The following is a 15,355-nucleotide window of genomic DNA, read 5'->3' on the forward strand; positions in this document are numbered from 1 at the left end:
ACCCTGATTTTGGAATTATGCCCCAAAACCCTAAATCAACGATCTGCTCCGGCAACTTTATAGAGAACAATCCTACAAACCTCGTGGTTGTTCTAGAGTGTCAAACCGGACTGAATCCAAGTCGGATTCGAAGAGAGAAGACATAAGGGCTGTTTTTAGAGAGAGAGAGAGAATGAGAGAAGAGTGATTTCTTTGCTGAAAAATGAAAGAAATCGCTATTTATAGGTAGGGACTCGTCGATGAGACACATGGATTCGTCAACGATCCCATGAAAAACATTCGTCGACGAGACCGTGAGTTCATCGATGAGTTTCAGAATATCTCAAACCCTCTCGATAAATCCTCGTCAATGAGACATGTGCCCTCATCGACGGCCCAAGGAAGAATGTTCATCGACGAGGCCGTGAGTTTGTCGATGAGGCCTCGTTAACACTCCTTTTAAAAATTTTTTTTTCCCTTCTCTCTTTCCTTTACTTTTTTTTTATTAATTAAATTTTTCAAGTCGTTACACTAACAGTCATTTGTTGGGAAATTTGGAAGGAGAGAAACGGAAGAATTTTCATTGAAGATTACTCCACTGTCACAAAGGTGTTTGATAAATGCTTATCAAATTTATACCTTTGGACTAGATCCAATTCTTTACTGTCGCATGGAAGAGTTTACATGGGAGGGTAATTAAGTCCATCATTTCTTTGCTTTTGTATCTCTTTTTCGCTTGCGAGGATTGAACTCTTTTAATAAATTTGCCTCTTATCAATAAAGTACTAAAGAGCCATTTTAATTTGAGTCTAATTCCTCCATTCAAGTGAATCACAAAAGTGAACTGATCCACGCCAATTCTTCACGGCTAAGAATTGGTTCAGAAAGAAAAAACTTATTTGCATCTATATTTTCATTTGATCAAATAGAAAGAAAGAAAAACATTGTTTACTAAATCTTCTCCCCCCCCCCCCCCCCCAAAAAAAAAAAAAAGGCACCTTTTCTCCTTTCTCGCCTACCAAACAAGCCTAAAAGTCTGCGCACTTCTTTTTTCTTTGTGTCTCGTGAAACCAGTTGAGTCATTTCCGCATCAGCGATTGCATTATTAAGTTTTGATAGTCTTTTGGAAAGCAGATTGGTAAATCGTGGGGTTCCCTCGGAACCAATTAATTAATCTGCAGCACAAGATCATATACCATCACGTTTTGGCAATGATGTCCGTCAAAATTAAGAACCATCTGCATGCAGAAAGGTTTCGAACGAATAGTTTCATGCCGACACGTTCCTTTTTTTCTCGAGAAGGCTGGTTTGTTTGTTTCTCAGGAAAAGGACAAGGAAATGGAAAAGAAGCATAGGTAGCTATGTCGCTATGGCCTTTGCCGACAAATGGATAAGCTCTAACTACAGAGGGCAGTGGGCAGAAGCTGCAGTTTCTGCATGGAGGAGTAGGCTGCTTCTTCTTCTACTTCTTCCTATAATAAAGTGTGATAGGCCATGATTGGTGGCTGCCTTGTCTTGCCTCTCCATATTAAATTATTAATTATAATATTAAAAAAAAATACGTATTAAATAAATTAAATTTATCATGTCATTCATACAAGCAACAACAATTCATAAATTTCTTAAAATTTTTTAAAAAATTATATGATCTATTTATATAATTAACTAGTGTATAAATTATCACTATTTTATTAAATTAATCTATTAATAATATAATCCACTCAAGTTATCGAATAATTTTTTCACAAAATAACTACATTAATCATCTCGAGATTTGTATCCCTTAGAGTGTTGAATTGTAAAGTCATTTCTAACATTTAAAGTCCAACATAAGGGTGGGTTGTACTATTCATATGGTGGTTATACTATTTATACGGTGGCTACACTATTCATTTGGTCGGCCACACAAGTTTACAAAGGTGACTGCACTATTCATTTGGTGTTTGCACAAGTCTACAAAGGTGGCTACACTATTCATTTGACGGCTTTGAAAAGGAAGCTTACAAAACCCCTATAAATAGGGAAGTGGTGATGAAGGAATATATCCATCCCAAGCATCTCCAACTCTACCTTTAGAGAGAGAAATCAAGTACTCTCCTGCAAAGTGTCTCTGTTGGAGCCTGTGTTTCTAGTTTCTCCTAATTTGAGAGAAGTTGTATCATTATTTTTCACAGTGGATTCCTTCTACTCTTACTCGTGGTTTTTCCCTTGATTTGTTTGGGGGTTTTCCACGTAAATCTTGGTGTCAACTCCTATTTTCTCATTTCTTATTTCAGCTGTGTGATACTGTTCCTACCCATTCAATTTCCTAACAGTGGTATCAGAGCCTTGGGTTACGGCCTTTGGGTTGGGGTTACTATTCATGATTACTATTCACACATGTCACCGAATACTTTTACAGTATTGTGAACGTATACAAGATTTGTTCAAGTATACAATTCCATTCATTTACGATACTGTTAACATTTACGGTATTGATCACGGTGAAAAAGTGGGAACCGGTTTAGTGGAGGAGCAGATCTTATCTACTACAATGGCAGCAAAGTACGAAATTAAGAAGTTCAATAGGGGTAATTTCTCCCTTTGAAAATTAAAGATGAAGGCAGTCCTGAGAAAGGACAATTTGAGATAAAGCTCTATAAGGTAAAGTCACTTCACAATAAGATCTTCTTAAAGAGGCAACTCCACACTCTTCGAATGAGTGAGTCCACATCGGTTACAGACCACATCAACAATCTTAATATGTTGTTCTCCCAACTGACAACGTTAGGCCATAAGATTGAGCCAATCAAACGAGCAGAGCTTCTACTCTAAAGTCTGCCAGATTCGTATGATCAACTCATCATCAACATTACAAATAATATTCAGTCAGATAATCTAGTCTTTGATGATGTTGCGGGGGCTATTCTAGAAAAGGAATCTAGGCGCAAGAACAAGGAAGACAGATCGTCTAGTTCTCAACAAGTTGAGGCACTACCGATGACAAGAGGAAGATCGATAAAACATGGCTCTAGTGGGAGTCACAATCAGAGTAGATCAAAGTCAAGGAGTAAGAAGAATTTTAAATGCTACAATTGTGGCAAAAGGGGGCACATCTCGAAGGATTGTTGGCATAAGAAGAAGAATGAAAGGAAAGCTCCTGAAGAGAACACTTCTCAAGGATGCACTGCGAATACTTCCAGTGATGGTGAAATCCTGTACAGCAAAGCGGAAACTATCTCTAAAGGTGGTAAGAAACTTACTAATGCATGGATCATGGATTCTGGAGCAACTTGGAACATGACCTCTCGCCGAGACTGGTTCCACTCTTATGAACCTATTTCAGGCAGATCTGTATTCATGGGTAATGATCATGCCTTAGAGATTGTTGGTGTCGGTAATATCAAGCTGAAGATGTACGACGGTACGATTCGCACTATTCAAGGGGTACGACATGTGAAGGGCTTCAAGAAAAAGTTACTGTCTCTTGGACAGTCAGATGACCTCATCTGTAAGATCCTTATTGAAAATGGGATCTTGAAGGTTGTTAAAGGCGCACTTGTATTGATGAAAGTAGAAAAGATCGTGGCAAATCTATACACACTACTGGGAAATACTATACAACAAGGAGACGCATCAGTTGCATCAACCAAGGAAGAATCAAGGATAATGTGGCATCGTAAACTTGGCCGCATATCTGAACGTGGTTTGAAGATTCTTTCAAAACGTAATCTTCTTCCCAGACTCAAATCAGTAAGTCTACCTTCCTGTGAGCATTGTGTTACAAGTAAGCAACATAGATTAAAATTTGAAAGATCTACTGCCAGAAGCAAACACATTCTAAACTTGATTCATTTTGATGTATGGGAATCACCAGTTCCATCCCTAGGAGGAGCGCATTATTTTGTATCATTTATTGATGACTACTCCATGAGATTTTGTGTGTATCCAATCAAGAGGAAGTCAAATGTGTTTCTAGTGTTCAAAGAATTCAAAGCGCAGATGAACTTGAATCTGGAAAAAGAATCAAGTGCTTAAGGACAGATAATGGAGGAGAATATAAAGATGGCAATTTTATTTCATTTTGCAAGCAAAAGGGTATTCAAAGGCAGTTCACTATTGTGCATACACCTCAGCAAAATGGCGTAGCAGAGCGGATGAACATAACCATATTGGAAAGGACCAAAGTCATGTTGAAGACTGCAGATCTAGCCAAGTCATTCTGGGCTGAAGTAGTCAGAACCACTTATTATGTGATAAATCGGTCACCGTCAACAGCAATTGGTTTGAAGACACCGATGGAGATGTGGATAGGTAAGCCAGCACAATATTCTTCTCTTCACATATTTGGATGTCTGCATATTTATTGTATAATGCCCAAGAAAGAACAAAACTGGACCCAAAGTCCAGGAAATGCATATTCTTGGGTTATGCTGACGGAGTCAAGGGGTATCGCCTATGGGATCCCACTACCCGCAAGGTCGTAGTTAGCAGGGATGTGATATTTGTAAAAAATGAAATGCAAAATAAAGAAAACAACAGCACTTCAGGAATGACTATTGTTCAGATAGGAAAAAATAAAGATTCTTTTGAAGTTGCACTAGAGCATGAGGAACAAGAACCAAATGAGACCAATGATACAAAATTCGACGTTCAGTATGTGAAACAAGGAAACCATCATGGCACTCAAATTATGTCATGGCAAGCAATACTGCATATTATCTTCTAACAAAAGATGGAGAGCCATCAACTTTCCATGAGGCTATTAGTAGCACTGATGTTTCTTTGTAGATGACAGCAATGCAGGAAGAAATTGAAGCCTTGTACAGAAATAATACATGGGAGCTTGTTCTATTACCACATGGACGTAAAGCCATTGGAAATAAATGGGTCTGCAAGATCAAACGAGATGGTAACAATCAGGTGGAAAGATATCGTGTAAGAGTGGTAGTGAAAGGGTATGCTCAAAAAGAACGTATTCATTTTAATGATATATTTTCTCCTGTTGTTAGACTTACTACTATCAGAACTGTATTGGCTATGTGTGCTGTGTTTGATTTATATCTAGAGCAGTTAGATGTGAAAAATACTTTTCTCAATGGAGAACTTGAAGAAGAAATTGATATGCTCCAACCAGAAGGTTTTGAAGAAAAAGAAAAAGAAAACTTGGTTTGTAGGTTAACCAAATCTCTATACGGCTTAAGGCAGGAGCCAAGATGTTGGTACAAGAGATTTGATTCCTTCATAATTAGCCTTAGATACAACAGACTCAGTGCAGACCATTGTATGTACTACAAGAGGTTTGGTAATAATGATTTCATTATTTTATTATTGTATGTGGATGATATGTTGGTTGTAGGCCCCAACAAAGAAAGAGTCCAAGAATTGAAAGCACAATTGGCTAGGGAGTTTGATATGAAGGATTTGGGACCAGCAAGCAAGATTTTAGGAATGCAAATTAACCGAGACAAAAAAGACAAGAAGATTTGGCTTTCTCAAAAGAATTATTTGAAGAAAGTCTTGCGACGCTTCAACATGCAAGATTGTAAACCAATTCCTACCCCACTTCTTATCAATTATAAATTATCCTCAAGTATGTGTCCTAGCAATGAAGCAGAGAGGATGAAATTGTCTCGAGTGTCGTATGCATCGGCAGTGGGAAGCCTAATATACGCTATGATTTATACAAGATCAGATATTACTCAAGTAGTTTGTACGGTTAGTCGGGTCATGGAGAATCTTGGTAGAGAGCATTGGAATGCTATGAAGAGAGTCTTAAGATACATCAAAGGGGCCTCAGATGTTATATTATGTTACGAAGGATCAGAATTTATTGTCAGGGGATATGTTGATTTAGATTTTGCAAGTGATCTTGACAAAAGAAAATCCACTACAGGTTATGTGTTTACTCTTGCAGGAGGAGCAGTAAGCTAAGTATCAAAGTTGCAGACTATTGTGGCATTGTCTACGACTGAAGCTGAATATATGGCAGCTACACAAGCTTGCAATGAGGCAATATGGATTAAAAGACTATTGGAAGAACTCGAGCACAATCGAGAGAAAATTTCTCTATATCGTGACAATCAGAGTGTCTTACATATTGCAAGGAATCTGGCTTTTCATTTTAGGACAAAACGCATCGGAGTATAGTATCACTTCGTTCGAGAAGTTGTGGAAGAAGGAAGTGTGGGCATGCAAAAGATTCACACCAAAGACAACCTAGCAAATGTTATGACAAAACCAATCAATACTGACAAGTTCATATGGTGTAGATCCTCTTATGGCCTAACAGAAACATAAGTGGCACGGAACTAACAAGACTAGAAAGGATGAAAGAAAAAAAAAAATTGGGTGGTGGGGGAGGTTGGAAATGACTTTTAATGGGACAATGTTGAATTGTAAAGTTATTTCTAACATTCAAAGTCCAACATAGGGATTGTACTATTCATATAGTGGTTGTACTATTTATATGGTGACTACACTATTCATTTGGTGGCTGCACAAGTCTATAAAGGTGGTTGTACTATTCATTTGGTGTTAGGTGGCTGCACTATTCATTTGACGGCTTTGAAAAAGGCTTACAAAACCCTTATAAATAGGGATGTGATGATGAAGGAATATGTCCATCCCAAGCATCTCCAACTCCACCCTTAAGGAGAGAAATCAAGTACTCTCCTACAAAGTGTCTCTGTTGTAGCCTCTATTTTTAATTTCTCCTAATTTGAAAGAAGTTGTATTATTATTTTTCATAATGGATTCCTTCTATTCTTGTTCTTAATTTTTCTCTCAATTTGTTTAAAAAATTTTCACATAAATCTTGATGTCAATTTCTAGTTTCTATTTCTTATCCTTTTGCCGACAAATGGATAAGCTCTAAGTGCACAAGGCAGTGGGCAGAAGCAGCAGTTTCTGCATGGAGGAGTACGTGGCTTCTTCTTCTACTTCTTCCTGTAATCAAGTGTGATAGGCTATGATTGGTGGCTCCCTTTTCTTGCCTCTCCATATTAAATTATTAATTATAATATAAATATAAAAAAATACGTATTAAGTAAATTAAATTTATCATGTCATTCATACAAGCAACAACAATTCATAAATTTCTTAAATTTTTTAAAAACTATATGATCTATTTATATAATTAACTAGTGTAAAAATTATCACTATTTTATTAAATTAATCTATTAATCATATAATCCACTCAAGTTATCTAATAATTTTTTCACAAAATAACTACATTAATCATCTCGAAATTTGTATCCCTAAAAGCATTTCTAATAAATAATTCTCTTAAAGACACAAATTCGACCAGTATTTTAATAGTGAATTAATTAAGAAAAGAGATGTGCCTTTGAGTCGTATATACGTTAACAAAGTACATTAATACATACCCGAGAGAAAAACAACTTGCAACCCAAGCATTTTTGGAAAATAAAAAGGTCAAAAAGAAGGCCTGCAAACATTCAAAGATTTTGTGCGACTGTGTCACCATTCCAGCACTCTTTCATGCTGAAGCTTCATACTAAAAGTTTCTCTCAAGATATACACAATATGCACAGTAGCCTGGATGGGAGGCTGGTGGCTGGCTGCTAGAAACTCGAATGTGAGCAATCACCAATCATCAGCAAGTGGGGAGTTGGGTCTCAACTTGACCTACAAACTGTCCTTCCATTCGAGGGCGTTGATCTGCAATCATCAGCAAGTGGGGAGTTGGGTCTCAACTTGACGTACAAACTGTCCTTTCACTCGAGGGCGTTGATCTGCTAATCTTTTCCTGCTTTGATATCGAACCTGTGAGAAAGAATCACGGGTGACAATTTAGATTTGGAGAAGGCATTTTATTGATCTCGGAAGCTGCCAATGGTTTGTAACAAGACATACAGTGTGACACAACTTGAATTGGAGTTGGCACTGATTGAAACTTCACTCTAGTGGGTGGTAGCAATAGAAAGACAATAGTATCGAGTGATGGGTTGCAATAATTAGACTTGGATTTAGTCACCAGCAACATATGTCAATGCCCAGGACAATGTCGCAGAGAAGCAACAATCAAATGAGAAGGAAATCACACATAAGAGTGTGGTGACTTGCTCGAGGTATAGCGCATACAAGCACTGAGGAGAGGAGGATCAAATCCACTATTAACTCGGAGCTTACTCTCGGCAAAACCCCAGAAATTAGCTCTCCATCCTAAAGAAAGAGACCCACTTGTGAGGACTTTGAAGAACCTATTCTCGATAACAAGACACCTCACCCGCATGTTACAAACAAAGAGGGAGAAAAAAGACCAAACAAAACCAGAAGAGGTGAAAACAATATCTATTTTTAATCACATACCTTTTTCTCATAGCATCGATCTTTTCGCTTCAATCGAAATTTTGCAAGAGCGGCTTCCCTTTGGGAGGAGCGATGAAAACCCATTTCTTTGATTTCGTCATGATTGATAACTTCATCACCAGAAGTTTCAGGTGCGGTAATCCTTCCATTTTCTGTCCCTAAAATGGCACTACCATCACTCCCATTGCAAATGCTTCCGCACAAACTGCTGTTATGATGACCACCAACACTATTACATAAACTGCTACTGCCACTCTGAGGTGCAGCATCTGAACCATGTTTCACTTTCTCGGTAAATACAATAATTTTCTCCTTGTGCATAGTTTTTTCAGCATAATTGTTGGTAGCATCATCAAATGAGCAGTAACCTTGTTCCAAGTTGGGAATTTCAGGATTTGAATGAATCAAGGAACTCATTGGAAACGAATTCATATTTTCCTGGCTGTTACTTGATGTGGCCCTATACCATTGAGAACTAGCAACAGTATTTTCAGAAAATTGATTGGACGATAGTATATCGGATTTACTCACATCCTCATGCAGATCAGCACAATTACCAGCCAAAGTTGGAAAAAGTGGTTCCAATGTCTTACTATTATACCTGCAAAGATGAATTTTAAAACTTTATTAGATCCACTGCAAGGAAACATTCTCAATTCTCAACCAACTGCTGTAGCTCACAGCATATCTCCCTCATAAAATTAAATAAAATAAATGCACCAAACGAAATTTTTTTATATTCATTTCCCCTCTTCGCAGAAGGAACTGCAAATATAAAAATTTAAGCACATACTTCTAGCTTTTCAGTAATGACAAGCAAATATCAGGTGCTTCTATTTAAACATATTAGGACATAAGAACAGAAAGGACAAATAGCATTTAAAATTATTTCAAAATGGGGCTATTTTACCAAGTTTCTTGGAGAGAGTTGTCTCACACCCCTAGCTGTTTTCTACCTACCCACCTGTCAGTTTTAGGTACAGGTACCACAAATGAAAACAGAAAAGTCTCCAGGATTCTTCCAAGCCCACATATGACAACAGTTGTAAAAATTTTCCATTGAACATGACCTGGAGTTCATAGCTCAAAGATAATCTTCATTATGCAGGTAACTGTAGTTGCAAATGTTGCAATAACCCATGATCATATCTCAATGGTCATTATAGAATAGCAGTCCCTCACTTTGGTTTGGTAAATTGGTACACACATTTTCTGTTCCAATTCCTTACTAATGAAACTAATTGAGACACAATCATTGCGACATGGAAAAGGAAACTAAACCATACATGGAATAACATAATTACAAAAAAAAACACCTACAAGGGGAAAAAAAGGCAGTTGGTAATATTCTCTTTGCCACATGAAAAAATAGTGATGAACCCTTTTTTTTTTTTTTTTTAAATATTAGCACCTACAAATTCTTAAGTTCATTGAAAAAAAAAACACCAACATGGATTAGATTATTTCCTAAGCAGGTAAAATAGTGAGCAAGCAGTAGGCAGGCACAATAACCACAGAAAATGATCACTTGACAAAGATTGGCTTCTACCGTTACTTCCTAGGTCTTCTTAGGATCAACTGAGGGTTATTAGACATTCGCACAATGCTTCAAAGCAGACGAAGACTGAAGATTGATCTCAGAAAGAAACAGCTTTTAACATCATGAACTGACACCCAATTTGCATGCATGATAAGTCTTTTCAACTTCCTATGCAACAATACGAACAACACTTCGCCCCACAAGCTTCTTTCAAATTCTTTGCTCACTAAGAACTTATGATTGAAAGATGCCTAAGCAGAAGGGTATTTTTCATGAGGACTGTTGAATAACAAACCCAAGTAACACTTTGTGCAATGAAGCATGTTAACTTAAGACAAGAAAGGGCCTGGATAGGAGATCCATCATGAGCATAAAATGATGCACTCTCAGAAGGAACATCACGTTCCACAAGTACCTTTTGTTTTCTATTCAAATTAATAACATTTCGGAATAGAAATCTTGAAATCAGGGCATCATACTTCAGATTGAACTTGGATAAATTTTGGTTTCGAAAACTAACCGAGAGTTGAGAGAAACTATGAGGTTAATTCATGGATCTATCTGCTCCTGCCCTCATTCCCTCTACTCATACATCTAAAGCTACTTTGGGACAACTAGATCAAACTACTCCTTCATCACCATTTATTTTTTCCCTGGCTGATTGGTTTGAATTCCAGTTCAGTCCAATTCAATCTGGATGGGTTTGAGCAACTCATTTGCTCTGATTGAAATGAACCAGTCCGGTTTGCTCTTTCAAAGGCCTCTTCTTTGCATGCAAGTGTTGGGTTTAAGTTGGTTATATTCTTCTTTAAACAAAAATAGGGCTGGAAGAGTGGCAGCTAGAGTTTTCTTCATATTCAAGGCCAGTTGGTGATGCCAAGGATGGTAGTAGCTCGTTGTGGCCTGCTCATGCTCAGTACACCAGGAAGCCAGATTCTGCTTTGCAGCAGGTGATCATGGCAAATGACAGCTGGACAACGATTGGTGGGGAAGATCATGACTCCTTCAAGCCTTTTCTGTTCTGGTGGCATGACATCATGGCTAACAAGAATTGCAGGTGACAAGAATAATTGGCTTCTGTGAGTTGATGAACTGAGGTTGACGATGATGGGCTATTGCTAATTAACCACAAAAATGACAGAGGCCTTTCATTTGGAAATTCTTGCAAGCAGTGATGAACAATAGAAAGACTTCATTTGCAACAACGGTTCCAACTAATCTTAAAATCAACAAGTGGTTCAAATCTTCGGGGGGTTGAGGTTGGCTCGATTAGGAGTTGAGGAAAGCTGGGTGCTGCAGGGAAATTTTTTCCCTTCACCATTATTGGTTGTCAAGGCAGCATTGTTGAAGCAATTGGGCTTTTCCAGGAGTTTTTGGATGAACCAAGTGGAGCGAAGAGTATTGAGTAGTGATGTGTTGGTGAAGGCGGAGATGGTAGAGGTGGTAGCGGAACAAGATGATATAAGTTCAAACTGTGAACACTACAAATTAAGTTGATACTCACAAACAACCTTGTCAAACACTGGCAGCCTTGGCGATTTGACTTGAAATCAAGAACTGTATCAAGTAACACTGACAGCTGTGTTGGATCAGAGTCTACTCTAATATGACTTGATACAGGACTAATGTACACAAAATAATTATAAATGCACTCTTAATAAAACTAGTACAAAAAACATGTTTACAATGCTTGGTAAATAAGGAAACTACTTTAAGAAACATTAATAAACTAAAATACTAGTTTCCTAAATGAAAAATATTGTAGAAGCTTAAAGATATGTCCAAAATAAAAAATAATTAAATATATAAAAGATGGAAACAAAATGAATTCCCCATGCCACTGCATCACATAGCTTGCATTCAAGTGAATGAAAGAAGCAAAACAAGTAACTCACCATGAAAAGGAAGGGACATCAGAACGGTTTAATGTTTGCCTTTCATCAATACCTTGGTCCTTTGAGCCATTGGGATAATAATTTCTCAAAGTAGGACCCAGTTGCAGAGCCCAACCAAAATTATTTGCGCCATCATCAGAATTAGTGTGTTCAGGGGAGAACTTTGAGCGATTTTCAAATCTGCCTATGAAGTCAATGGCTTCTCTGGAAGGTTCAACTGGTTGATTATTGCATCCATGAGTCTCAGCAGTGATTTCTCCATCAGTGTCTTGTCCCATAAGTTCATTCTGAATCATTGTTCCGGCACAGGCATGGTCTTCTTTGACTCTCACAGCAATCAAATTATGAGCTTCATTCCATGGTACAGCCTCTGGTCTTAACCTAATTGATTTTCCTGCAACAAATAGCTTGTCAAATGATCAAATTGGAGCAGTTGACAGAACAAGGAGAGAACTTAAAGCATGCTGAAAGTGAAACAAGAAATATATTCATAATTCACCAAAAAAAAATAAACATGGAAATATGTCATACCTTTAGTTTCACTCCTAAGCATAATTGATTCTTCATCCAAATTGCTACCCTCTCCGTGCTTCTCTATTTCAATATTGCTCAAATTAGACGTGCTCCTACATGTCCTCAATGAAATACCCTGCATATTTTGTATGGATGCAGTCTCAGCTTCCAAGTAATGCGTTGTACAAGGGCTCTGCACAAGAGGTGGCAAAACATGCAGTCTCTATGTGAAACTTCATGAAGCCAACCTAATCTGGAAAAAAAAATTTCCCTTATGCTGTAAGCCAACTAGTATACTCACTTCATCTAGACACGGAAAATAAATATTTCAAACAACCTATTTCCTATCATGGAAATTGAGCAACCCTCGAGCCAAAACAGTGAGGATAAGAATAGATGATAATACTGAGTTGATACTTTCTTTTTGTTGTATCACTCAGAGAAGACAGACACTCTGAAAGCCTTCACAACTATTGGGTAAAAATTCAAAAACTTCAAAAGCAATCCCAAAAACAAGACATTTTATTGAACTAAAGATGTTTCAATGATTTCAGAAAAAGATTATTCTTGTGTCCTAACAGATTTGTCTACGAGATGAGGTAATACTTACTTTGACTTCACTCCCTTTCTCACTGCATTGTTTACTGCTCTGTTTATAAAGCACACAATCACTCAAATGATTGCTTGTAGCATCATTTTCAGAAGTGGCATCAACTCCATCTTGAGCAGCAGTTAACTTTTGACAAGCATGATGTCCGCCAGTTGGCTGATAGAAAAATAAACAAACAAGACAAAGTTTTTATTTAAATGTGAAGTTGTTAGGCAATAAAAGAACTAATCAAAAAAATAGTGCAGAAGACAAGAGTGAAAAGATGAAACGTACAGTGTGCCTTCTCCAAACATGCTGCCATATATTCCTCAGCTCATTCCTCCTGACCGGCTTAATGAGAAAGTCTGCAGCACCTTTCAGCATGCATTTCAACACCACACTAACTGAATCTTGTGAGGACATCACTGCATTATCACAACAAGAAAAGTGCAATTGTTTAGCTGAAACTCTCAGAAGACCAAATTCATATTAAAGAGAGAATTAAAATATTTTACTAATGACAACATACTTATAACAGGAATTTTTTTGCAAATTTCATGCTCTGTAACTAAGGAAAGAAGTGCAAATCCCGATATCAATGGCAACTCCACTTCTGTTAATATAAGGTCTATGTCATGAGGTCTCCCTTTTAATGTCTCCCATGCCTTTAAGCCATCAGCAACTGCAGCAACTGCTTAAACAAAAAGAACATTAGTATTCAGTTCCACCACTCATAAAAACAGCAGATATCATACCTCAACTCTTGCTGCAAAGGATTATATGTGGAATATTGCATCTAATACCCAAACAAGAACACAAGAAAAATTAACTATTGGTGTTTCTTTTAGTAGCAAAGAACAAGATGAGAGAAAACAACAATTTAAAAGTGGAAATTCCAATTTCATTATTAAAGACAACTGGAAGAGTGGAACATTGAAGGCATAAACCAGCAGCCTCAAATGAAAAAAGATGAATTTTACAGAAGCTTCAAATGCTGCCGCGAGCTTCAAAAATAAATTCTCATAAGTTATGAATAACTTAACTGCTAGCATAGATGCTTGCTTCTGCATCATTTCTTAAACTTTTTGCATCATGACAATCCTTCTACTAATTCATGACTTAATAACTACAATAATAGATTAAAAGAAAGAGACATTATAGAAGAAGGAATGAAACCGCCAGCTTTAAGGTCTAGAGAATTGCAATCAAGAAACATGGTGGTAGTTCAGTAGATTCATCCTATTGTCTGGGTGTCCAAAACAACACATTCTGTCAGCAAGTGGAGTGAAAGAAAGACATCAAAACTGGAGAGAGAGAGAGAGAGAGAGAGAGAGAGAGAGAGAGAGAGAGAGAGAGGTAACATAGGGCCGCAATTGGAAAGAGATAACTCAAGCCAGTTGAAATGGGCGTGTCATGCACAATGTAAACCAGTCCCAGCATGAAATATGAACAGCATGAAAAATAAGGTAATGTGGAGAACATGCTGAAACAGACATTTTAACCAAACCAAAACAAAAATGGAAAGAATCCACAAGGGAAGCCAAACGAAAAAGAAGGAAAAACAAAATCATAGGACAAACCAAAACAAAATTAAAGCTAGCAAGAAACGCCGAAACACAAAGCTACCATTAGACAGAGGATAATCCACAAATGGAAACAAAATAAACCAAAAAAAAAAAAATACATAGACGAAAGCCAGGAAAAATGACCTCTATAACTGCATTTGCGGAGTAGAGCAGCAATAATCTGACGAGTGGAATCATCGGCTTCTACCAAAAGAACCCTAAGAACTATCGGCGGTAGAATCCGCTCCCGTCCAACCTCAGTCAAGCAAGTTTCCTTCGCTTTCTCTATCCTCCCTGCGTCGGCCTCCTCCTGCAACACCACCATCTCCATCCCTTCTTTCCCTCTCACAACTGCTTCGCCCATTCTAACCCCCTGCAGAACCCTACCAATCACCGCAAAATCAAACAAAGGGAAAGACAAAGAAAAATTCCCAATTTTTTTCACAATCCACAAGCGCGATTAAAAGTAGCAGCAACAGTAGAATTAAGAAGAAAGATCAGACAATCCACCTCTTTATCGCTAACAATAATATCTGGCATCGCCTCCTAGATTTAGCGGTTAAGGTTGAAAGATCAAATTGGCTCTCTCCCCGCCGCGAACTGCACGAAAATATCTCCACCGTCTCTCTCTCTCTCTCTCTCTCTCTCTTCTCTATCGTGGTGGGGCCGCCAGAGAGCCGTGGTTGGGTGGCGGAGCTGAGGTGGCGCGACTCACATCACCCATTTTGATTTTTTCGTTTTCGTACTCATGACACGTGCCGACGAAGCTTGTTCCTGCAGGGAGGATTTTTTTCCTGCGTGCTGCCACGTCGGCATCAAGCCACCACACTTGGGATCTTGCGGCCAGAAGCGTGACACGTGGGAAGAGCATATCTCTTCAGTTTGTGGTTTTGTGCCCGCCAAGCATTGACCGTGGCACGGCCTGGTTGCGCCACGTGTACGTTTCTCATTTTTTTTTTTT

General features: G+C 38.0%; 1 protein-coding gene across 1 annotated transcript; it reads right to left on the reverse strand.

The window, feature by feature from the left end:
• Nucleotides 1-7,267: 7,267 nt before the first annotated feature.
• Nucleotides 7,268-15,060, reverse strand: LOC131161620 (two-component response regulator-like APRR5). The gene is made up of 9 exons (XM_058117499.1): nt 14,905-15,060; nt 14,539-14,777; nt 13,359-13,520; nt 13,124-13,254; nt 12,851-13,006; nt 12,259-12,376; nt 11,728-12,121; nt 8,293-8,893; nt 7,268-7,746 (listed from the first exon to the last, which is right to left on the reverse strand). Exons 2-9 carry the CDS (start codon nt 14,756-14,758, stop codon nt 7,651-7,653), a joined length of 1,878 nt encoding a protein of 625 aa, XP_057973482.1. The 5' UTR covers nt 14,759-14,777; nt 14,905-15,060; the 3' UTR covers nt 7,268-7,650.
• Nucleotides 15,061-15,355: the final 295 nt, after the last annotated feature.

The sequence above is a fragment of the Malania oleifera genome, chromosome 8 (genome assembly GCF_029873635.1).
Source record: "Malania oleifera isolate guangnan ecotype guangnan chromosome 8, ASM2987363v1, whole genome shotgun sequence".
Lineage (NCBI taxonomy): Eukaryota > Viridiplantae > Streptophyta > Magnoliopsida > Santalales > Ximeniaceae > Malania > Malania oleifera.

Coding starts and splice junctions, on each gene's coding strand:
- LOC131161620 (XM_058117499.1), bottom strand. CDS start 14,758: ATGGGCGAAGCAGTTGTGAGAGGGAAAGAAGGGATGGAGATGGTGGTG. Junction 13,007..13,123: donor ATGTTTGGAGAAGGCACACT/GTACGTTTCATC, acceptor TTTTTCTATCAG/CCAACTGGCGGACATCATGC. Junction 8,894..11,727: donor GATGTCCCTTCCTTTTCATG/GTGAGTTACTTG, acceptor TCATCTTTGCAG/GTATAATAGTAAGACATTGG.